General features: G+C 37.5%; 3 protein-coding genes across 5 annotated transcripts in view; 1 reads left to right on the top strand and 2 right to left on the bottom strand.

The window, feature by feature from the left end:
- The window catches only part of LOC122075282 (transmembrane emp24 domain-containing protein p24delta3-like), an 83,314-nt gene extending 78,392 nt beyond the window's left edge, over positions 1–4,922 (bottom strand). Inside the window, exons 1-2 of the mRNA XM_042640255.1 lie at positions 4,521–4,922; positions 50–259 (exon numbers count right to left, since the gene is read on the bottom strand). Of these exons, the coding sequence (XP_042496189.1) occupies positions 50–259; positions 4,521–4,715 (405 nt within the window). The 5' untranslated portion in view covers positions 4,716–4,922. The remainder of the gene's footprint in view (positions 1–49; positions 260–4,520) is intronic.
- A 2,683-nt stretch (positions 4,923–7,605) lies between these two features.
- LOC122075281 (RHOMBOID-like protein 10, chloroplastic) lies at positions 7,606–17,373 on the bottom strand. Of its 3 annotated transcripts, none has more exons than XM_042640251.1 (9): positions 17,157–17,373; positions 14,790–15,046; positions 10,964–11,018; positions 10,760–10,840; positions 10,575–10,671; positions 10,427–10,494; positions 8,511–8,609; positions 8,205–8,246; positions 7,606–8,129 (listed from the first exon to the last, which is right to left on the bottom strand). In XM_042640251.1, the coding sequence occupies exons 1-9, from the start codon at positions 17,322–17,324 to the stop codon at positions 7,995–7,997; spliced, it is 1,002 nt and encodes a 333-aa protein (XP_042496185.1). In that variant the 5' UTR covers positions 17,325–17,373; the 3' UTR covers positions 7,606–7,994. The 3 variants fall into 3 exon arrangements, with proteins under 3 accessions (XP_042496185.1, XP_042496186.1, XP_042496187.1); XM_042640252.1 differs by having other exon boundaries at positions 14,790–15,010; XM_042640253.1 differs by lacking the exon at positions 8,205–8,246.
- A 1,656-nt stretch (positions 17,374–19,029) lies between these two features.
- LOC122075771 ((R)-specific enoyl-CoA hydratase) lies at positions 19,030–24,784 on the top strand. Its single transcript, XM_042640935.1, has 3 exons — positions 19,030–19,555; positions 24,013–24,128; positions 24,235–24,784. Exons 1-3 carry the CDS (start codon positions 19,271–19,273, stop codon positions 24,329–24,331), a joined length of 498 nt encoding a protein of 165 aa, XP_042496869.1. The 5' UTR covers positions 19,030–19,270; the 3' UTR covers positions 24,332–24,784.
- Positions 24,785–25,715: the final 931 nt, after the last annotated feature.

Below are 25,715 nucleotides of genomic sequence, written 5' to 3'. Positions count from 1 at the left end.
TAACTCCTAATAAAAAACATAACAGGAAAGCAAAAATCCACTAACATACCTCAATCTTCTCTTTTCTGGCAACAGAGTCCCAGTCCCTCGCTGCAATTCCAATCCTCCAGTCCAGGTTGACACTTGCCCCTGCTGCTTTATTTGAGCCCTCAACCCAAAAACATGCTAGGTAGTTTCCAGCCTCGGTGGTTGTGAATGCAAACTGACCATGGGTAACATTCTCTGTGTGATGAAGGGTGTTCCCATATGGTGATGAAACCTACAAAAGAAGTACAAGTGTGATTATTTTACAAGCTGCAAAACAAATATCCTGACGTTACCCCAAGTCCAACTGGAAGACAAAGCTCGTCTTAAGGAATTTTAAATTTTGTGATCATACAATATTACAATGTTTGAAACTCAGGACAATCCACATAGATGAATATCCCAAATTGCCTTTTACCTTTTTCAATCTTTGCAATGAGACTTCTAGGAGGAATGAATGCATGCAACAATAGCAATGCTTGCCATGACAAGATCTGTAATTTCTCTAGCCAATGGTGGTCCACTATTGATCAGAAACCTGACCACGAACTAATTATCAGAAATTCTCACAACACCGGTAATGTCTCAGGCAGACTCAGACATTGCTTTGACTGATAGGGACATATTTCTTCTGATCATTGATGTCTAGTAGCAAATAAAAATCATGTCTAGTTGGTGTATCTAAAGAAGTTCTAAGCAAATCTGAAGGAAAGCAACATTCATATAGCAATCCTTGGTGGTGGGATCAAGAAGTTCAAGCACCCCTTAAGCAGGGTAAAAAATCCAGTTTGAGAACTTCAGAAAAGAGAAAGGACAAAGAAGATTTACAATGTCATCAAATTTCTAGAACTGAAGCTAAGAAGAGAGTATAGAAAGCACAGACTAAGATCACAGACTAGGATATATGAGGATTTCAATGACAAATTAGGCACCAAAAGAGGGGGAAAAGGATGTCTATAGATTAGCTACGATGATAGAAAATAAGAGCAGGTATTTCAGACATATGAACTAAAGGGGAGGATGAGAATGTCTTGATAAATGATGAGGATATTAAACAAACCTGGAAAAAATATTTTTACAATTTATTAAGCGAAAACAATACAAGTAATAATGATCTAGAAGGTAGCAATAACTCTCAAGAAACCACAAACCTTAAATATGTACGGACAATTAAGATGTCTGAAATATTAGATTAGAAGCTTTAAAAAAAGATGAAAGTAGGTAAGGCAGTAGGTCGAGATGGTATCCCAATAGAGGTTTGGAAAAGCTTAGAAATTAGAGGGATAACTTGGCAAACAGAGTTGTTTAATATAAGATTATGAGCACACACCCAAAAAAAAGAAAAAAAAGATAAATGGAGAAGAAGCATTATGGTACTGATTTATAAAAATACAAGTGATATTCAAAGCTGTAATAACTTTAGAGGAATAAAACTTATGAGCTATACTAAACAATTCTGGGAGACAGAATTGAAAACATGGTTTTTCTTTTGTGGGGGGGGGGGGGGGAGGTCAAGGTGCCACCTAAGCGTTGGCAACAACTAGGCATTCAGGTGCCTTGGTCGCCTAGGCAGGCACTGCCTTGGCGCCTTGCATCCAAGCCCCCTCCTACGCCAAGGCATTGCCTAAATGTCGTAACAACTATGATGTGGTGTATAAACCCTAGATGTACATGTTTGGTTGTGCCTTGACTTTGCAAATTAGTGAGGAATCTTGAAGAACATGAAAAATCTGAATTTTTCCATTTTAACTAATTAAAATTGAAATAATATAGAATCCCAATGATTATTCACGCTTCAATTGATTAAATAATGTACTGCAATAGAGCTTAATTTTGAGAACAGAGCATGCTAAAAGTAGTGAAATTAATACATTTCTGGAAAAATGACCCCCCCACGGCTTTTTTTGTAATAAGTTGAGTAAAATGTAAGAACACGAAGGTTAGTTCAGGGTTGTGAATTGTACATCTGTATTTCCCCCATGCTTAATTTCATAACATTGCAATATTGCATGCATAAAATAGTGAATATTTTACATTTTAGAAATCCAAAAGTAGTGAATTTTCCCCTCTTCCTTTAATATTGCAAGCAAGCCGACCGTCGGGTTAACAACCTGTAGTTGGTCATGGTCACTGTAATCACCTTGGTGGCCTTACTCCACCTTCCTCCGAATGCAACAAATTCATCTGATCTCAATGACGGAGGTCAGGAGGTGGTGCCGACCACTTAGGGGAAAATGATGACCACAACAATGAAGCAAATCCCTTAAAGATAGGTGAAAATGAGTACCAACATAAAGGTACTTGATCTCAAGTGGCAGGAAAATCTGAGTGGAAAATACGGAACTAAGAACCCGAAAAAAAACCTTAACCAAAGGCCCAACCCAAGGCTTACTTCCAGTAAAATAATCCCACTTCAGTAATTTATCTACATCAAGGAGCTTGATATTTCCAAATGAGTCTGCGCTCTTTGTGTTCCTTAAAAAGGACAATTGGTCGTCCACCAGAAAACAGATTCCAGTAACATAATCCCACTTCAGTAATTTATCTACATCTAAAGCTACTACTCACATGTTGTTTCCCCCTCATCACTGCAAAATTCGAGGACAAATTTTTTCAAGATGGGGAGAGTTGATTCAGATTAATTACCAAAATAGGCTTGTTTTATTAGGAATAAACCTAGAGTTGGGTTCCATACATGTTAGGCCGTTGATCCCATGTGTTTTGAGTGTAATAGACCACTTTTATGAGTCTAAAAGGGGGCTCTAAGATTGAGTACGGGATTACTAGTTAGTTTCCATTTTCATTAGTTTCCTTTTTAGTTGGGCTTGATAGAGTCAAGTTTCCTTAGTAGTTAGTTTCCTTTTTCAACTAGTTTCTAATTTCAGTTTTTAGTTATAACTATTGTATTAGGAGAATATTTGGTTTCCTTTTTGAGGAACCTTCTATTTTGTAATTCCCTCCCCCATTAACATTATAAATAAAGAAGAGGAAGCTCCTAAAAGCCTAAAATGATTTTGATAAAAAAAATAATGGCTGTTGCTATTGTCTTCTTCATGAAGAGTTGTCTTGTGTTTGATCAAGGCTGAAGGAATTGGTGTTTGATCCAATTGACTCTTTGCGGCGTGAAGTCCAAGAGGTCTCTTCAACTATTATTTCTTTCTTTTAAAAGTTAAATTGCAAGGTTCTTCAAACCAGGTAAGGGATCTGAACTGCTTTTGATTTCTGGTTCTGGAAATCTCAAGTTTCTCTCCTGTTGCCCCTGTACTGTTCTGAAGATCCAGCCATGCGATGGCTCTCTGTTTTTGATCGAGTGTTAAGATCATATAGAAGGGAACTCAACCTTAATTTGAGGCTCATCAGACCAAGGAATCTGCAGTTATGGGATTTCTCCTTATTCTGGCCGATCCTAATTTCTGCCCAGATTTGCGAATCGATTTCTGTTGGGTGTTGCTAATTGGTTGCTGATACTATTCCTCACTGATTTGACTTCATTAGTTGATGATTTCAGTCCTATATTCCCTGCTGTTTATTCAGTTACAGAATTTCTGAAACTGAGATCGATTGGATTGGTTTGACTCTTGTTGTTGTGTTAGACTTTGGTTCATGGATTACAGTTGTTTGTGAATCCAATTGAACTACTTTCAGTCCCTGGTTTAGTTCTAAAAGGTTGCTGCTGGTTTGACCTCATTAGTACTGCCATATTGAAGTCGATAGCCTGCTAGACTATCTTATATTATTTTGATTTTCTGTTATATTGTTGGGTTGGTTATGGTTGTTCTTAGATTAAAAGATCCTGAAATTGAGACTTGGTTAGACCCCTATCCTAGTCTACATTACTTGTCCTATTCAGTTCTATTTAAATTGGGAGTTCATAATTAGGAGATTAAGATCTGGTTCTTCATGTCTTGTAGCATTCCTGTCTCAATATTTAGAGATCAAGGTGTGGTCTTTCTGTATATTATAAGAGGGTCTTGATTTTAGGGCTTCTGCTACCCCCCCCCCCCGTTTTCCTTCTCCTTCAATAAGTTTCTTCATTAAGAAAAGTGGGTAAAAGACTATCCCTAGAATACTGTTCCTAAGGCAGAACGACAGTTTTGGATAATACTTAAATAACATCAGGTGAAAGATTAATTATTTTCTGCTAATCTTGCATTTTAGTAATTTTATCTCCTCCCCATTCTTTTATCAACATCTTTCTTCACATATCAAAAAAAGAGGGGGGGGGGGTGGGGGGGATCCATCTTGGTTGACGCTAGTTCTGACTGTGATTGCGACAAATTTGCAAGCATCACATCAGCGCAACCCCGAGAGCCAAAATATATACAACAAGATCATCCGAAAAATCATCCACAACCAATAGAAGAAATTAAGCAAAATTAATCAAATATTGCCCCAAATCCTAGCCTAAGGCCCCCAATCAGTTAAAAAGAAGCAATCTTGAAGACAAAAAAAAATATGGGAACGCAGAGACGATAAAATTCAGAATCTAGAATAACCTTGACAGCGATGGTAGGGATCTCGTGAGAGTGATCGTCGGAAACTACGGTGTAATCGGCCAAAACGACGACGTTGGTCTGGATTTCCTCTGAAACACACTTCGTTCCTGACCCAGGAAGATTCAACCATATAGCTTGTCCCAAAGGTAGAAAGAGACTAATCCACAACAGCAGAACCATTAAATCCTTCGCCATTCTCGCTCACAAAGGAAACACAGACAAACCAACCCTTCTCCCTCTCACTCTCTTCACTCTTCGTGTAGGGCTTTCTGATCAATGAGATTGAAAAAAACCCGAAGCTTCAAAGAGAAACAAAAATAGCAGAAACTAAAGATCAGATCGAAAACTTTTCTTTTCTTGCCTCCTGCTGTTTATTAAGTTTGGTTTTGTAATTTTTCCAGAGTTTAGTGTGGTTTTCTTTGGAATTTTATTGAGATTTTGAGAAGTGACTTGGTGAAACAGATGCCCAATCAGTTTAGGACACGTGAGGGTTAATGATGTCATCGAGTTGGTCACGTGGAAGAAAACGACATGAGTAGTCATCGACCAAACGAAGTCCAACTGACCGAACTGATACCAACTTATTGTATCATATTTCGGTTTGAGGTTCTGTGAAATGTGAATTGGATCAAAATCACTGGGATATCATGTGATTACTTGGTATCCCAAATCTACGATTCAAGCAAATGAGTCGACAAAGAAATAGTTGAATCAAAATAATTCTTTTTTTTAGTTCTATTTCTGTCAGAGGGTAATATGAATGTTCTACCATGTTTAATCAACATACCCTTTCACTCAAATTAAACTGATAAGAATTTATTAGAACATGTTTCAGGTTGAGATTTTGTAAGAATCAAATTGGATTGCATCAAAACAGAAAAGACACCGGATCAAACAATAAGAAATGAAAAATTTGTCTTCCACACACGCTTTCATTGGCCATGTGCTGGTGGTGTAAGGGCCATGCGGACTTTCAAGTAACTTTTTCCCAAAATAAAATAAAATTAAAAAGAAACTTGTAGGTCAATGTGGCCCTGTGCCTAGACACAGAAAGGGGCAAAATGATTGTCTCACCGTTATGAAAGATGCAAATCTCATCCTTATTGATGCTTCTGTGTAATTCCTATTGATCTTCGTATTGATGCGGAAACCACATTGTCTTTCTGGAAACACATTTTTATAAAATAAATAAATAATTTATTGAATTTTCTTTCGACCACAATCAAGGAAGAATCTCTTAATTGAGAGGCCTTCGATCAACATTGCGCAAGGGGTGGTGGCATTATCAACTTCATCTGACAAGGGGGCAACCCACTGCCATGATCTCCACTTAATTCGCAGATGCATAAATGGAGAATCGAATCTGAGACCGTGCACCTAATCCACACAATCCCCAGTTCGTCCTAACCATCTGAACAACCTATGGGTGGGTACAAAATAAATAAGAAAACATACACACACACATACACATACTCACACAATACGTACGATAGGATTCGATACCACGACCTCCTCCCTTGAGTATTGGCTCCACAAACCAAAACTACCATCGCTAGGGGTGGGGGCATTATCAACTTAAACCGATAAGGAGGTTAGACATTAATAACCTTTGGATGATGATTGAACCTTTAGCAACTGATGTAGGAAAACTTTCTCCTTGGATAATTATTAATATTGAAAGATTAAAAATTCAAGAGAAAATGTTCAACGTTACGTGGGCCATAATATGGAATTCCCGCCTTCATATTTAACACAAACAATGGTACCTTCTTTTTATTCAATCATTTATAGGTTGTGTATGTGTTGGATAGAAAGGGATAGAAAAGAAAACAGATTCTTGAATAGAAAATTAGTGAAAAGAGAAGAAAATGAATTTTTTTTTTTCCTACAGTTTGGTTTCGTTAGATAAAAATTGGGTGAGTGGTCACAAGACTCACAACACGAATGTATCGCGACCTTATTCTCACTGCCCTCATTATGAGCCGTTGATCTACTGTCAAATGAAAATGCACCTATAAACCCATCACCTGCTGTTACGGTGACAGCCGGTTTGTTGATGTTGGTTAGGTATCGTTTTATGTCCTTTGTCAACCACCCTTGATCTCAAGGTTTTTTTCCTTCCACAATGCTCATTACTCAGTGTAGTTTACAACAAAAAGTTCAGTACTTGATGTTGGAATTCTTTTGACATGATCATGTTCAAAAAAGGTCTTTAGATGCTCCAATATGGAGTGATTTGATCCAGCTTAGATCTAAAAGAGTTAGTGATAAACCTAAAATGACCTAAGTAGAAGTGACAAAGACGTGTATCTTAGACTTTGAATCAAGTATGACGTTTAATATGGTTGTTTGGAGGGCAAAATCCATGTAGCCGACTCATTTAGTTGGGATAAGGTTTCCTTCACTTGTAAGGTTTTCCCGCAGGTGCTTCTTTTCCCTTTCATTCTTCATGTATGATTGTTACTTCTTTAATTGAACAACCCAATGCGTGCAGGAATTATTATCAAAGATCAGATTAAAAAGAAGCAATACGATAATCAGTGCAAAGGGATCAAAATGGTACATCTGTTGAAGGAGAAGATAGAAAACACATATCAAACGCTCTTGTAGCAAGACAAATAGAACTCATTTTAAATCCTAATTTTTCACACTTTTAACAGATTTTAAATTGTATAAAGAATTTTCTCACAAAAATATATCTGGCATCTTCCAATTTCTGTTATCTTTTTACTTCTGCAAAATTTATTTGTTTTAAAATCTTAATTGAGGTACTCTATATTTTGGGATACAAACACCCCTAGATTTTTATGAAAAAGATCTAACAAATCTAGAGACCATGGTATCTCTTCTATAGAAAAATTGAGCCACATTCAACCACTTAATATGCAAAAGCCCTTCCATCTCAAGCCAACATCCTGGGGAGGAGATTGTGGGATCGAACTTTATCGTATGCAAGTGTATGTGAGTGTGTGTGTATAAAAGTAGGATACCATTGACCCTTCTAGCACTGAGTAGACTAGGCATTGGCCAGCGGCGCTTAATAGGATAAAGTAGCAAGAGGGGGAAAAAAAAAATCTTTTAACACTTGGGCAACAAATCATGACTTTGCCAACTTTATAAACACGTAGATTCCTTTACAAAGATTTAGAAAGATCTGCCACTTGGCAATTGGTTAGCACATACATTCCATCCTACCCATAGGTTAGTTTTCATTCAATCCAATTTTGCCAAGTGTTATTGAAAATTGTTTGAAAAACCAACCATGTTGCAGAACTTGGATCATTGAAGAAACAATATGAAGGGTCAGATATCAGATACAGTGTGTACAATATGGTAGAGATGGGCCACTAGTCTGAGGGATAACTCACATCCAAGGGTTGATTCTCACAATGCAAACTGGGCCTTGAGGAGGTCCTTGGAGTGAAGAAGGCAGCAACGTCAGAAAACTTACAATTCCTTCAACTGGTCAGCTGTTCATTTCCTGTTAATCAGATAAAATATGGGTGCTCTGTCTGCAAAAACTGATCTCCCATCATTGGAGCGGCATTCATATCTCCATGCAGGACCGAGAAGCCATGACATGGCAGCTCCACCAAGCAAACCCCCCAACTGAAAATTTTGAAGTCACAAGTTACCATGAAAATAAATGAAAGTAAAATAATATGAATGCTGCTTAAGACTTACATGCCCCCAGTTATCAATGCCTTTAGACAACAGTCCTATAACCTGCAAAGCGGATAGTTTTCATCATTCATACCGAGTTCAAGACCTCAAGAGTCCAACCATACTTGTCTGTCAGTATGAAACTCAGCTAAGGTGGTCTTCATGAGCCATGATCCAAATGCCAGCATTTACTTGTTCAACTCAGAGACTCATGATGGAGAGAGGGGGGGGGGGGAAGCATAACACAACTTTGATAGATCACCTACCATGACTCGGTAAGCAATTTAATAAATAAAAAGAAAGAACCAATAAAAATATGGAACATACCATGTTTAGTGCAATTACTCGAGCTATATGTTGTAAATCTTCTTTCCCTCCTCTGAAAAGACTTCTATGCCTAAGGACAAACACAGCAAAGGACCCAACCTGCAAAATAGTATATGAATAGAATTGGTAATGGAAACAGAATTGCTGAAGATTCACTAAACCTGAATGTTCAATAAGGAAGTTAAAAGGCAAGGAATTAGAAAAAGAAAGGAATATCATTATAATAATTACAAATAAAGCAATTATAATGAATTTAATTATTTCTCTTTTATACTATAACTGTACAAAGCCATTTCACCCTTATACCAGACTTAGGATTAATATGTCCAATTTACAGATGAGGTCATGGTGATCTGAGAACAGAAATTGTATGATAGTCAATCCCTTCTTCAATTAACTTGGAAGCAAGGAAATGCAAAGCTCAGTATATTTTTGCTCCACATGGTTTCGTATCTTTAAGAGTATCTATGCACCTGTCAAACTCTTTATTTAAGAGGAAGAGAAGAGGCAGTATTTGGGTCCTTGTACTAGGCCCCCCATGACAAGGTTCAAGAAATTGGTTTCGAGAAATCCTGGTCAAAACCAAATTATTTCAGGTTTTGACTGACTTCTGGTCAAAATTCCGCATGGGTCGGTTGCTGCATTTGTTGACCATTTTGGTGGTCACAAACGGCCATATTTTGAGCTGAAACTTGAAAGAGACCCTAATCAAGCACCCCTAAAGGCCTAAACAGAGTGGAACCTTTAGATTGTTGAAAAACACACTTAAATTGTTACTTTGGTTTCGTACCCTAGGTCAGCAGTGTACGCCATACTTTGCCTGTATATTTCTCAAAGAAGGCCTATGATACACATGATTTAGTACTATAACATATCGAATACAAATAAAACAACTAAAATACACAGTTGACAAATGGAGAAAAATCATTTAATATTGTTAAATGTCGGAATAGTACATAGAAGGTGCAAGTGTACAGTCGCTAATCTGACTTCACAAATCTCAAGTTCACATGATAGCCCAAAGGTGCAACTCTCTTCTTTTTCAAAATTTTCCTTTTCTTTTCTTGCCAACCAAATATACCCTGAATGTACAAAGGATTATGGATTTTGAATATGAGTGGCGTTTACCTGTTTGGAGAAAACTTCTGTATGGAAAACCTAGGTAATCTCCACACGTCGCTCTCGTAGTCTATTATTAATCCTTTCTATTTCTTATTCTTCTCTCAACTTCAACCCTTCCACTATTTCAATTGTTGATTCGGCTCCCAATCTCATTTTCTGAATGGCTGAACTGATTTCAAATCCTTTTACCTAAACCCTAAATCTCATTCACAACCCTTTTCACCTCTCTTAAACCCTACACAAACCCTAATGCTTAGTCCAATATCTGCAGCCCAATAAAACCTTTTTTGTTCTGTTCAGAACAGCAACATTGGCCCTAATATAAAATGTCCAAAATATGCAACGTTAGCTGAATGCCTTATTATCTATTCATTACACCCTTTTAGCCATTGCCTTGGCTCTTCTACTAATTCAAACTATATCCTGATCAACACTAGCTGTCCATTACAATTCTATACTCCAGCAATCTGAAACTTGACCCTAATACTCTTGTTTAAACCTCGTTCACCCTTATGTTTAAGTTAACCTATAATTTCCATCACACGTTTGAATTATCTCTGCATCATAAGCCCGTTCACAAGGAAGTTTGATTTTTCTAGTTCATCCCACATTGATTTTTCTAGTTCATCCCACATTGAATATGCATACTTTTCAGACTCAACATTCCTTGTATTTAATCCTCAAGCAGCTGTCTCCTAGTTAGTTTCTTCAGCCACAATAACGTTCCAAGCAAATAAGACTATTGACATCCAGAATGTAATGTAGTTATAAGAAAATAAATTCAGATGACGTACTAATCCAAAAATTGCCCCCGATGCACCAACTGCAGGTGCTTTGCAGAACCAGTAACTCATCGCTGAACCTGATTGTCTCAAAACTCTAAGTCACTGGTAGGAGCATAAGCAATATCATCTTCTATCAATAGTAGGTATGGGCTATTACTTGCAATTGCAGAAGTGAAATAAATTGCGAGGAATCTTCTAGGGCCAGTGACATTCTCCATGATAGGACCAACAGAGTTCAAAGAATAACAGTTTACCTGAAAATGAAGGCAGAGAAAAACACTAACATTGATATAATGAAATCAGATATAAATAAGAAAATCAATGGCAGGTTTAAAATCAAACCATGAGATGACCAATGTTAGCATGTAGAAAGGAAGAGGTTGCCAATCGCCATAACTGTCCTCTATCAATGAGGCTATTAATCTGTGTACACAATAAATTAATGCAGCTGATATGAGATACGCTTGCAATGGAAATCGTTCACAGCAAAACAGTTTCGTGAAGGAGAAGGTGTAGCAAAGAACATTAATTTTCTATGCTTCTAACCTTAGCTCCCCAAATTATCAGCTTCCCGTGGGTAGCAATTTGAGCAACATAAACTCTGGCAACAGGTCATCATCAAATAAAGAAGTTTTCAGGTTCCTCCTTAGAAAATACGAAAAAATAAGAAGAGAAAATAGAGGTGCAAGCACAAGAAAGCAAAAAAAGTATAATATCAAAAATGGCGAACAAGGATAGGCTGTTTTTATTCTAGAATTTGTACACACATAATAAAATAATTAAGAAACACTTAAAATCCTGTCAGTGTGTTTTTAGCTCACTTTTTCAATTTCTTGGTATAGTTAAAACAATATTCACTCAACCAGAGAGAACATCTAGTTTACACAACTAATAAGACATTAATTTCAATATTAAACATTTGGCATTTCCAATCAAGTTCCATACAATCCATTAGTTCTTTTCTTTTCTTTTCTTCTACTGTTTTTAACCAGTACGAATCAAATGGAGAAAGCACATAGTTTTCATTTTGAGAAATTAAGAACCCATGAAGAAAAAAAAAACCATAAATTTGATACAGCAGGACCAGAATGAAATACTTCAAACAAGAATTCCATCATTGAAGATACAGTTGATTAATGAAACAATGCATAAATCAAATTAAAATTTGAAATAGTATTTACTGACATATCCAAATAGGAAAAAAAAAAAAAAACTAAAGGGTCGAAAGGCTTTTACAAGTGGAAAATTTTCCTTAGAGATACAGAATATTAAAAAATAAATAAATAAAAATAATAGTAAGTACATCTCCCCTCCCCCATCAGATAACGAAGTTTCCGAAGCAGTCATAATATCAGGAGTTCACATCATTGAACTCTGTTTATACAAAGGACTAATCCAAACATATCCAGACTTTGGCTCATGTTAAGAATACTGTGTTGAAGTTGTTGCTTACTAATTATTATCTACCAGGGGTTATTTAGTCTTTATATGCTACTGTTTTAGGTTTATGTGAGGGTGTACATGACCAAGGGTATACTTGTAGTGTTGACTATTTTTAGGTTGTTATAAATCTTATTTCTACCAGTAGGGGATCTTTTCTCCTTCTAAGTAGTAGACTCCCTCTCTGCCTCTTCTTCTTTTATCAACTTCCTCTTCTTCTTCCTGTTTTATTTTGTCCTACTTTGTCACATGGTATCAGAGCAGGTCTAACTAATATTCTTGTCTGGTCAAATCTGTTTTGAGAGTCTCTAAGGATTCTTTTCATATCTGCAGCAATATTGCTGCTTTGTTGCTATGCTACACTTACCTCATGTTATCTAAGTAATCAGATATCCGTATGCCTTCAACTGTACTTGGAAAAAAGTCTCTTGTTCACTCTCCCCAAGTCTTCATTGTTTTCTTTACCTCCCCGAGTTTTTGATTGTGCTTGTTTTGTTCGTAATTTCAGTCCTCGCCACAATAAATTGTCACCTCATGCCATTAAGTGTGTGTTTTTTGGTTACTCCCATAATATGATCATGATTCTCATAAATAGTACGTTATTGCAGTAGTGCTGAAGTGACCATAGTTGTCACGGCGTCAAATTGATCTAAGGCGGTGGAGGGGTGGCTAATCGATTTGGCGATGAATCACCTATTATTGCGTTGCCATGGCGGTCAAATCGCCCATGTGTCATTTTTTATTTTCTCTATTTTCTAAAGTTATTTAGTATGCTACTTTTTTATTTCTTCTGTTTTCTAAAGTTATTTAGCATGCTACAAGCCCACAATATATACCCTATAACATATAAAACCAACATTAAGCAACACCAAATCATCAAAAATCAACATAGCCCTGCCAAAATCACCCTGCATTTTACAAAAAATCGACGGCCTAGTGAATCAGGCGTGACCTGACGTCTATGGCGGTGCCATGGCAACGCCTATCAGCCAATGGCGACGGCCATTTGTGAGTCACGTAAATCGTAGCACTGCCATGAATTTCTTTTTTCGCCAGGATGCCAAATCACCGCCTCGGCGACGCCATGACAACTATGGAAGTGACATTATTTTATAGTACCCTTGTTAGCCCCTTTTCAAGAAAATTCTTCTAAGAACTTTTCTAAGCCTTTTCAAGTGTACCAACATCACTCTAATGCACCAAATGAAGCTACATCCTTGCAGCCCTCTCCAGTCTCCACTTTCTGATCCCTTATCTGGAGCTCCACCACCTCCTCAAGCTGATTTTTTCTTTTGCCTATAGCTCTTCAAAAAGGTACTTGCTCTTGTACTCAAAAGTCATGTGTTACTTATCCTATCGCCAACTTTGTATCCATGTCCCATCTTTCATCTTTGAAACGTACATTTGCTTTGCCCTTGTCTTTTTTTTTTTTTTTTCTTTCCCAAAAACTATCAAGAAGCTATTTTTCAACCAGGGTGGAAAATGGCAATAAATGTTGAGATGGATCTTTTCCCCAGTTATGAGATATGGGAGTCGGTTGACTTGCCTCTGTGTAAGGAGCTTGTGAAGTGTCATTGTATGTATGCCATCAAGTACAATCCTAATAGCATTACTAAGAGACAGCCTCTCCGTAAAGGGGGTAAGGCTGTCTACCTATATACCCTCCCAGAACCCTGCTTAAGTGCGGGAAGCCTTTGTGCACTGGGTAACGGCCTTTTTTTTTTTTTTTTTTAAACTCAGCTGGTTGCTAAAGGCTCCACCTAGACGTATGGTGTTGATTATTTTGAGACTTTCTCTCATGTTCCTCCTCTCAACTCTATGCGCATGCTTCTCTCTCTTGCTGTAAATCTTGATTGGCATTGTCACCTTGACAAAAAAAATGTGTTTTTTTATGGTGATTTGCATGAAGAGGTTTATATGGAGCGGTCTCCTAGTTATGTTGCTTAAGTAGAACTATAGCTTATACTCCATGTGAATTAATGTGGATGATTGTTGGAGTCTCTCATTCAAAAAATTGGGTTTCCAATTAACAAACCAATGGAGATACTTTGTGACAGTCAAGCAGTTATTTGCATCGCTAGTAATCAGTCTTTCATAAGAGAACCAAACATATAGAGGTTGATTGTCAGTTTGTTCGAGATGTTGTGATGCAAAAACTTCTTTCCACTCCTTTTGTTAGTTCAACAAATCAATTTGGTGACATGTTCAGCAAGGCTTTGTTTCAGAGTGCTTTTCTTCAAGGGTGTTCCAAAATAGACATGGTTGATATTTATGCTTCAGCTTGAGGGGGTGTTTAGATATTGCAAGGGTGTTTCTAGACTTCTTTGTTTACCACATGGGTATTTCCATTTTATGGTCCAACTTAAGGACCTGGTTGTAATTACAGTTATTTATACTTTTATAAATAGTTAGAGGGGTCGACTAGACAGGGGACTATTCTTCTGCCAAACGGCTTCTTCTCTTCTTGTTACTGCTAATACTGTTACTGGTGTTGTAACAACTGACTGCATTGGTGCAAACTTAAATTTGTTATCATCTTATGAGGTCCAAGAACAATTAGGGTATTTGAAATAATATACATTTAGATTGATAAGTGAGCCACTGATAGTAATCTCTTAAGGACAATGATAATACGGAAGGAAATGGGTAGCTATTCGGCCATATTGGCTACAGGTTGTCCCCTTCAATTCTTTGGAGAGCTATTCCAGCAATGTGGGAAAATATAAAACCAAATACAAGCTCACTAAGAGAAATGCTATAAGTTGTTAATCATGATTTCCAGTTAAAAACCGTAAGGGGTATCAAGTGCACTTCAAAACGCTATAAGAAAGCAAAATCAGAACTCCATCAAGAGAAGGTTTAGAAAAAGCACGATAGTGCAATACATAAAGCATGCCTTAATACATCTATTTTTCATGAAGTATGAACTCACAAGACGTTAATTGCAAGGATGATGTTTGTCCATTTTCTTCCATTTAAGGAATTTCTACTAGATGACTCCAAATATGATTTTCCCTTGCCTCCAAAATCTGTATTAGAGTTTTTCCCACCAAAGAAACATAAGCAAGATGTACATGTTGCTGAGAACGCATCCTTTGATGATTGGAGAAAATCCGTTCCTTTGAATAGAAATGCTCTTTCATGCCATACATCCTTGAATTGAAGCAAATTATCAAAATTTGAGAGCCCCTGTCAATTGTAAGGAAATGCATGATAAAATATGGAAGAATGAAATATAATTATATAAAACTAAATAAGTGCAAAAATGATGAACAATACTTTGCAGGATCATAAACTTATATTATGGAAATAGTTATAAGGCAGAAGTGCTGCTGAATTTTCATCCTCCCGTCTTAACATTGGCATGCTTATTTAGAAAAGAGAAATCTTCATCAGTTTTCACTTACCATTAATTTCTTCCATAACATGCGGGTCTCCCATGCTTACAAGAATAGTCTGTTTTGATAGGACACCAGTTGCATACTTTATTTTTATTTTTTAAGGGTGAACAACATCACTTGCATCTAAACACAAGGACAATAATCCTTTCAATAGTTCTATTGCAATTACTATAATGATTAAACAAAAAGAATAATCTCGGTGATAATAGTGAGTCACAGAGTGAAAAATCCCGGGAAACAACACGACAATACTTTATAAAACATAAGGTAATATTATCATTAATCAAAAAAGGGCAAAGCCAAGCATACAAAAGTATCATGGAAGATGTAATATGACCAATGTATTACAAATCCTATACACAAGGAATCATCAAGAAATCATAATAGATGATCTTATGTTAGTCATTGCAAAGGTAATGGAAGAAATGTTTAAAAGTTCCTCCGAATGAAGGATGAGAAGAATATCAGGCAAAAAATCTTCCCAACCACATGGCCTACAGAATGAGACTGCTTCAAAGGTCTGTAGATTCACTCATTTGAAGAGGATGACCAACAAACATGATCAGCTGATGAATTTTCCATACCATAATATATCAAGTTATCAACACATCACCATGTTAGTGTGCACAGTGCAGTGGGAAGCAGAAGTGGGGTACCACTAACACAAGGCCTGAGCCAGAATAAATGGAATTGGCATATCTAAGCCTTTTCCAGTGAACATAGCTCATTGATTTAAACTTGAAGGCTTGAAGCAAATGAGGGATGTGTATTTGGTAGCTTTGAAGCCCCAAATCGGCACTTTGGGAAGTGTATTGGCCATTGGGGGACAGTCGCTGCATAATTTTATTGGCTGAAGAACTGCATTTGTGAGGCTTGAAACTGGATTTTTGTTGGACGAGTTTTGTTCTTAGGCTCTCTTTACTCTTCTGTTCATTCTTCTTCCTCTTCTTCTTCTTCTTTATACTGATGAATGAGGCTGAGAATGACAAGCAGAGCAACCCCACCCTCACACTCTCGTCTGAAACTCCTGCCCTCTCCCCCACTACCTCCTCTTCCCCTCGCCTCTCCCATGAATCTTCCTCCCTCTTCCTCCCGCCCACCCTATTTTGAAAATGATTCTGCAGTTCTGTAGAAGGATTATAGAGTATCAACCAAAGAAACCCATTTCAAGGAACTTGTATAAGACCTCCCCAGTTCCCAAAAGTTCTCTTTTGACTGTAAGAAATTATGACACTTCCGCAATTTTTTATTTATTTATTTTTTTTTTTTTTAAAGGGACTTAAGAATACCATCAAATCATCAATCTATTTTGAAAATATGAAGGCTGATACAATACGTTGTGTCAAATTTGACAGCACAAACACTGTCGTAGGCAGAACTCAGAAATTAGCCAAATACATCAACCCTACTTGTTCCTACAAAACATGATATCTATTCTATTTAAGATAACCTAAAACTTATGATTTTGGATGACAAAATCAATTGCAAGCTATCCAAATTTATTTGTTTCCATCATCAACAACAACACCACAAACAAACAAAAAAAATAGTTAAAAAAAAAAAAATCATAGCCGATTGCCAATGGTGAGCCTTTTTTTTTTTCATTTCCACTCGGCCATTCCCAGAGCAAGCAATGACACTCATCACAACAAACAAAAAACTAGTCCCTGAGAGACCTAACCCTATTCATAAATTCAAGCAGATTGGCTCTTCCAAGCATAGGCAATCCGCATAAAGGTGAAATTAAGCGTTTAACAGCATTAACATCAGCTATCTGAGGGCTCACAGAGACGAAAAACGTAAAGAAACAGGAACACAGAAAATATTAGACCAGTGGAACTTGATTCATTAGTACCCATGAATGTGTTCGACAAATTGCTAGGCTGAGAAGGGCGTACCTTGAAGGAGGAGCGAAGGAGAGAGGAGAAGCCTGATCGTAAGTGGATATGGGTTCGAAGATGGAGCTCCTTGCCCAGTCTTAGAGCAGCTGCCGTGGTTATGAGGTGAGTGGGAGTGGGTTCTTCTCTCGGTATGGGGAACCAGGAAGGCCGAGGCACAGTTCCCATTTTCTTCCGTGTATGAGCGGAGGAGCACGCGAGAGAGAAAGAGAACAGAAAACTTATCTACGCGATATTCCAATTTGCATGGGCCAGTGCCCATTGGGCCACGTGAGAAGCAATTGCTCTCTCGCTCGTTAGCAGGGGTTCAAGAATTAGCGAATCAGATCGGGAATCGCCCGATTCAATCAGAATCGGATGTCAATTTTCCTCAAATATCCCGATTCTAGGGCTTTTTCATGCCAATTCAAGCCAATTCTAATCTGGTTTAAAATCGGAATCCAAACTCCTCGCTTTGTTATCGATTAAGCAATTTAGAATTGTAGACTCGATAAAAAAAAAAAAAAAACGTGTGTTTGTGTGTGTCTATGTCTAGACACAGTCACACAGCAGGGTAGAAATATCATATTATCTCATGCATAATATATTTTTGTGTGCATATTTCCATTGCCTCATGCATTGGCATGTACCTGTGTCAACAGGTAGCATTCTCTTGCCCCCTAAAAAAAATTATGGAGGTTGTAGTATGTATCCTGTGCTTAGGCATTCACATACCGAACCTATTTCTCATAGTTGAGGGTGTAAAAACTAAACTCGAATTGTTTATCAAAATGGAATCAGGCCGTTTACTTGAAATCTTAAAATCTCTTGATAAATCGTCTAATTTTGTTTTAAAAAATGAGATTGTTTAATCAATAGTTTGGTTTTAATATTGATTATTTGAAATAATTGAAACTAATGAGTCTTTGTTTGTTTATGGAAAAAGCTCTTTTAGTCTAAGGCACATTGTGCCTCCTCGTATTGTATGGGGGTGTGGGTAGTCAATTTGCTAGCCTTTGTACATGGGCACAACTTCTACACTCTTTGGACAGAGTCTATTTTGTCTTATACACTCTTTGGACAGAGTCTTTTTTGTCTTACTAAATAAGGGAAACAATAAGCCTATAAGGCAATATGGTTCATGTGCCCATAAACAAAAAGGGGGTGAAATGGCCACTATGCTCCTTGTTAAGGTAGATATTCCATCATTGTTGATGCTTCCACACAAGGTTTCAATATGCAAGGCTATGTTGCCGTTCAAAGAACCCTCTCCCATTAAAAATTCAATCAAGTTATTTGTCTGACTTCGCAGTGTATGATAGTGTTTCTTGTGTTTATCTATCTCCTCTTACGATAGGGGGGAAAATATGTCTTTTATATGATGGAAGAGAAAAATAAAAACAATGAGGCGTTAGTGTATACCACATGCCCTGACAATGGTCTTTCTTCTATTAAATAAATAGGGCAAGAGATCACTACCTCATTGGGGTAGTTACATGCCAACGCATCAACCAATGGGAGAATGCGTAGGAGTATCTTCATTGTGGGGGCAACATGGTATTTTATGCACATACTATGTGTGAATGTAAAACCATGCAAGTGGGTAGTGGTATTTCTTCCAAATAAACGTCACCTTTCCAAATCTTCAATTTGATGAAATTGTTTAAGCTCTTTTTTCTTCCTAGAAGTAATTATTAAAAAATAAAAAAAAAAATTATAAAATATAATTATATTTAATAATTGTTTGGGAAAAAATAATGTTCCTATATCCAGACTGCCACACAAGGCATCGTAAAAATGAGTACCTAAATGTAGCAGATAGCGAACTCAATCCCTCCAGTTAATTAGGTTTTTTTGGTAGATTCAATTAATTAGGGTAAAAAAGGATTGGACGGGAAATTTGATAAATGGAAACCTTTTGAGTAATCTTGTAGCATTCCCTTTTATCTTTGCAAGGAGCTAGGGTTTTAAAACTAAAAATCGGCATTTGAATTGGTCAGTGCCGATTCTCGATTCGAATCGGTCATTTCGGCCGATCAGCTTCCGATTTTAAGACCCTGCAAGGAGCCTCGGGCTTTATAGTAGCCGGAGCGGCTTGATTGTTTATTCAATTCTGTCAAGACCTGTGAAGAACAATGATTTTCAGACGGTTGCTTTGGAAACCCATTCTAAATCCATCTTCCTCCTATCGTCCAAGCTTCTCTTTATCCACTGCATCTCGTGTTCTGAGAATCGGAGATGTTTTGAGGCAATCCAGGAGATTCTCTGATGCGGATGTTCTTGAGTACTCGAAGCTTAGCCATGATTTCAATCCTTTGCATTGTGATTCAGAAAGTGCCCGAGATGCTGGATTCGAGGATCGTCTAGTTCATGGGATGCTTGTTGCTTCTCTCTTCCCTCGGACCATTGCTTCTCATTTCGTAAGTATATTAGCAGTCTCTACATTTTCGTTTGAATTCTGCGAAACAAGTTTTCGAGCCTTTGAAAGTGTTTCTGTACAACCAAACTTCAAATCTGACGACGAGTGAAATTTTGGTAAAAAATAGTTAGGCTGTGCGTGGGTTCTAGCTGTTTGTTTTATTAACCAAATGAAACATAAACTATGATCTTTGCCACAATTCCTTCATTGTAAGGTAATTACAGCATATATTTGAGGATTGTGAATTAAACATATGTTGCTTTGTGTTAAATAAAGTGGCATAGCGCCCCAAATACCACTTGAGGGTCCAACCCAAAACTTCAAGGCATTAGGTGGAGATGACCAAGGGCATATTCCAAGGTCTCACATAAAAGATGCTATACTATACCTCTATAGTTCTCAACATCCCAACACTCTCCAAATGGTTTACAATTTTAGTTCTAATAGGTTAGTCCGATTGAGTGCAAACTGTTTATTTAGTCAGCTACAAGATTTGGAAGAAGTACCCCATTTGGCCTTAAGAAGAGACGCTTAATTACGTGACCTCAGTTCATGGTTGAACTTAAAACATGTTAACAAAATTTGGAGTCATTGGCCTAGTATCTGTATGCAAACTCTACATGAACAAGTAGATGCCTTCTCCATCGAGCTAACAATTTTCTGTGAGCATCCACTTCAGAAATGCTAACTTGACTCCTTTAGTCTAAATATCTTTTGGTGCCTTGGCATTCTTACTCCAAAACAGTCAATCAATAATGTTAACCACAGAGTGACCATTGAGGGGCGCTAGTAGGTGAGCTGTTCTCACTTGCATATTTGTTACTAGTCGTCTTAAGAATATTTGGTCACCTTGAACAGAAGCAGACGAAGTCAATCCAAGCCATCTGTGTAGTAGAATTGGCAACCTGCTGTGCTCAAATTTCTTCTTCCGGGAACTTCTTATTACTTGCTTGGTACAATTCATGCAAGATACAGTCCCCCAACCTGCCTTTTCTTTGAAACTTGGGATCTAAGAGTTGTTTATATGTTGTAATAAGATGCCAGACCAGGTCATACCTTTCCCGGTAAAATGATATGGCCTAATCACCAGTGGGAAAAGTCCAAGAAGTTTATGCAATGAACTTAGGAAGGGTTTAGGGGCAATTGATTTTCCATATTTTAGCCCATTAAAATCTTTCAGTGGACCATCGTAGTCTAGCCTGATAATTGATTTAGAGAGCTTCAGTATGAATGCTTCTTTTACTTAAGAACCAAATATATTATCAATTACTATGGATTTGGATACAACCACAACTTCTATAGCTTCCACTGTCTCCTTAGCGGTTAACTCTCCAAGCAAGGGTACGTTCTCCACTCCCGATTGTGGAAGAAATGGGTTTTGGACTACCATAGAATAAGGGGGTTACCAACTAAGGTGTATGACTAATAAACCGAAGTAATGAAGGAGGTCATGATCTCTGCATGCTTTTAATAGTTCATCCATCGTTGCAGATCCAGTCCAAGTATGGTTAAGAATTTTTTTCATCCCTCTTTGTATGCCTCTTAAACCAACTGGCATCAGCCTACATCTGAGATCCTGAGACCATCTTATAGTATAACGGTTTTCTTATTGGCACTATTTCCCCACCATACTTTGTTATGGTAATGTTCCATTTTTTTTTTTCTTCTAAAATTGAGATAAGGAGTATAAAAGTAGTTATGCATATATTGGTAGAGCCTATGCCACAGATTTTATCAAGTGGGCATTTGGTATGGCATCCAAGATCACAATCCCAATCCAACTCCAACAGGTTCTGTTTGGTCTTCAATCAGGATTCAGATCCTAGGATGGAGAATATAGAGTGTAATGTAGGAGTAGGTAAGAGATTACTAACCCCTATAAGTATAACCCCGACAAGATATGCAATTACAAGAGAATAAGACTCAAGGAGAGATTACAGCCAATGCCCCGCAGGTTCAGCAATAAACAGAACCCAAACAGTAGCAAATCTCACCAAAATACCGATCCAGAAACAGGAGAGAGAAAATCTCCTGTGCAGGGCCCAGTAAAGGAAGGGGTGGCTCCTATAATTCAAGCTCAGATGGAGTTCACCTTTGGTCGATAACAGTCCCTAGGGAGGGGACAAAAACCTAAAAAGATGAGATGATTCTGACCAGGGGTTGTGAAGTTGTTGACTTTCTTGAATTCTGACCCAGGAGAGAGAGTCTGAGAGGATTCTGCAGAATCAGCAACTGAATGACTTGGGCAGCCTCAAGAAGATGATCGATTGGCCCTCTAGCACCTTGGAACACTTTCCAACAGTAACCCTTCAATTAGATTTCAGAATAAGGAGCAGGAGAGAGATCGCAGGCCTCAAAATCCCAGATTCTGGGCTGATCGATTCTGCTTTCTGGAAATTCTGGGCAGGTCTGATATGTTCTCAGAAGCAACAGTAAACAGGAAATAGGGTTGATTGAATACAAGAATAAAAGAGCAAATAACAAAGATAAAGTGGGGGAGGAGTGGCTGTCTCGGCCAGGGCTTCTCACCCATAGCTATCTCTGCTGTTCTAACAGTTTGATTGCAATATTCTTTATTCAAATCTGAAAATCAAAGTTACATAAGCTCCTCTATATATAGAGGGCAGACCTAGCTACAAGTAGCCATACTAGAATTAGGAGATGAACTCCTATTAGAACTAGGAATTAGAAATAGGCTAGAACTAGGAATTAGAAAATAGACTAGACTTATAACTCCAACATGGAGTGACCCACTTAACTAATAGCCCCTAGTGGGCCTTACATCCGATGGGCCCACATGGCCCTTTATTGAAAAATAAAGTAAAATTACTAAAAGAAATCGGGCCCACTCTTTAAGAGGATCGATCCACACCTTGGGATGGGCCTTTCTTCCTGCGATAGGTCCTCACAATGTGTGGATCTACATCAAAGTGGGCCAGGGTTGTGATTGCACTCAATAGTTCCTGAAGCCTAGATAGAGAATTTGGATTTCTTTCCAACAAAAGAAGCGCTAGTAGTTTAAAACCCACATGTACTCGTGGATGACTTTTGAGGGAAATATGGTAATATGCCCTTCAAATAGGAGATATGGCAGCATTACTAGATCAGAGACAGCACCAAGAGTAATTAGAGACCGACACCCCCTCAGAAGTTACTTATATGTTTCTGTAAAAAAGATGACCATTAAATCAGGGAAAAAGAACCCTGAAAGAAAAAATGGCCCCTGTACTGGACACATGGGATCAAAGACAGCTCCCATTGGCCCTTGCACTGGTGCAGAAGCCACTCTGCCTTTTAGGGAACCCTCTCCCATTAAATAAATACATTGACTAACCCGAAATACAAAAATACCAGAAACAACCTGCTTACTTATAATAATTCATCTTAAAAGTCTTTTCTTTTTTTTTTTTTAATCATTGAGCTCTTTGTTCATCCATCTCTCTTCACAATTGCTAGGACTGCAACTTGATAATGCTGGTGATGATTGGCTAATTGTCACAATTTGTAGTGGTCCAACAGCCACGGAACTCTTTCTCTCTTTCTGTTTCTGCTTGTGTTGACTCTATCTTAGTATGCTAGAAGCCTAGAAACTTTAGATTCAGTGTCTTCCTTTGGAGAATTCTTTTCTGCCTATGAAATATATGCGCAAATCAACTCCTGCAAAGAAAAAAGGGCATGCTAAAGTCCCTTCTTCATAAAAACGAGCCAACTCCTCTTTCAAACAATTTGAAATTAAAGGGTTAGAATTACGATCAATACTGGTTTCCGCTCCATGTCAATACTGGTTTTGATCTGTTATATATGTGATGCCCATGCTTGTTCATGAATCATATTGAAATTAAAGGGTTAGAATTATGGCCATGAATCTAATTTGTCATGGAATGCAATTGATTGGTATTAATGTATATAACCATTTGCTTATTAAACCAATAAAAAGAAGACCAACCAAAAAACAATTTCAATATAAACCGTGGGAATGCAGTCCAGAATACAATGCATCCAAATGCAATTTTTATCCTGGACATCAATCTTGGATTTTTATTTTTATTTATTTTTAATCTAGGACTGAAAATCCTGGATTGCGTGTGAATTGCGAAATGCCCCCAAGACTGTCCCCAGTCCAAGAGATGAGTGAAGGCTGCCAAGATTAAAATCTGTTGGAGACCCTAACTTAGAAGATAGTGAAAATACTTAGATTTGAATTTACCCCACAAGATGGTTGTGAAGATATTTGTTTATCTTCTAAACATCTTACCTATGGTGATTTCACTATGCAAAAAAAGAAACAATCATCACAACATTCTTTTTTCATGATGCTTTTTCTTGATGCAATAGGCATATACTTAAATTCTTCTTTGTTGACTAAAAACATTTTTTGTCAAATGTCTTTTGTCTTTCACCTTCTTCCTAGCCATTAAGATCTGGTAATTCAGAATGAGCCATTTGTTTGACGTGTAGCCTGGAGCTGTGTATGTCTCACAAAGCTTGCACTTTAAGTTGCCAGTGTACTTTGAAGATGAGGTAGTGGCTGAGGTTCAGGCAGTCAATCTAAGACAAATCCAGAAGAGATACATGTTTGTGTCCTGTCTTACCATGAATTCATAAGCTTTATCTTCCTCCAGTTTGTTGCGGGTTCTATTTGAACTCCCTCTTAGAAATCTATATATTTCGATTATGCAGAGTAAAATTCTCTACGAAATGCTTTAAAAGTGAGAATCTTCTTGTGCTTGATGGTGAAGCTATGGCCACATTGCCAATTCTAGCCATGGATGACTAAGAACAACGTCCAGCTGATTGAAGATGGCTTTGGCCAGAATTTTCCTTCTCATTTACATTTGTTGATTGCCTCCTGTTCCTTTTATTGAAGCTAGATAAAGATTTGCATCGATCTTTCTGGATACAATCAGGACTACTGACCGCTGACCGGAGCCCAGAGGTATACTAAAAACAGAACAATACATCTAATGCTTGAGTACCATGTTACAAGGAATGCATATATTTATTCAGCACGCAACTTATCTCTGTTATTTTGGTATCTGATATAGAGTCATTGCCACTTTAGCTTTTGAGCCAAATAGATCATATGTTTTCTGTGAATCAAGTTTCAAGAAGTCTAGGTAGCACTTGCCATCTGATAGGCAATGTTGTCGGACAACGTAGGATGTGGCGCTAGCCAGGTAGTCAACGCCAGGAATGAATCGAAAAAGAAATCTTTATTGTTTTTTCCTCCTATTTTTTATTGGTTCAACTCCAGCCTAGAAGCTTTTTTTTAGGTGGATGTTATTAGATTCAAAACCCTTGTGAATGGTAAGATTTTTTTTTCCCCAGATATTGAGGGAAGTTAGTCATGATCCTCATTTATTCATTTCATGGAAAATAATGGTTCACGTCAAATACATGTCTCTTAGATTCTTCTTGACCCATTAATATAAACTGGAAGCATGTTCTTTTATACAGCTTCAGAGCCTTTCAAACGTAGTAATATTCTTAGTTTGATGCTTGTATCCATTTGCTTAGTCTTCCCTTTTCTCCCATGTCTTTATTTTCCCGGATAATCATATTATATTTTCACCTTTTAGCCCGTAACTGTATATTATGTAACATACGGTCATGCAGATATGATGATTATGTTGGAGAATTTTTTTCTTTCCTTTTTCATATTTGGATAAATAACAAAATTTATTATAAGATAAACCATATGGTGTTACAACAATAACAGAAGGCCACTTGCCTCCAACTCAAAAACAAATCATTAAGGAGGATATTTCGTCAAGTACAGCTGCTGTCTGGCCACACCCATTTTAGCCAATTAATTAGCAGTTCTCGTCCTCTAGCAAAAAGAGAAGTTCCCAGTCATACTAGTAGACCTGGCTCTCTTAATGAGGTGCAGAGATCTCCAGGGACTTCCTGAATTGGACTTCAACCACCTAATGAGAAATGATGTCTGATCAGCCCACCTTCACTAATTGCACCTAACAACCGTGACAATATGAGATTTCCAAATTCATTATAGGTGAATGCATCATGGTAAATCTTCTTTACATTACCTGGGATGATTGAATGGTGAAAAGAACAGAAAGTAAAACAGTGGCTGTTTTTGAAATAAAAAATACATATAGGGGCAGACTTGTTGAAGAAAGCCTTTTTCCTGTGTTTTTTTT

The sequence above is a fragment of the Macadamia integrifolia genome, chromosome 4 (assembly GCF_013358625.1).
Source record: "Macadamia integrifolia cultivar HAES 741 chromosome 4, SCU_Mint_v3, whole genome shotgun sequence".
In the NCBI taxonomy this organism is placed as follows: Eukaryota; Viridiplantae; Streptophyta; class Magnoliopsida; order Proteales; family Proteaceae; genus Macadamia; species Macadamia integrifolia.
Note: the sequence above shows the minus strand (reverse complement) of the source record. Positions and strands in the feature narration are given on the sequence as shown.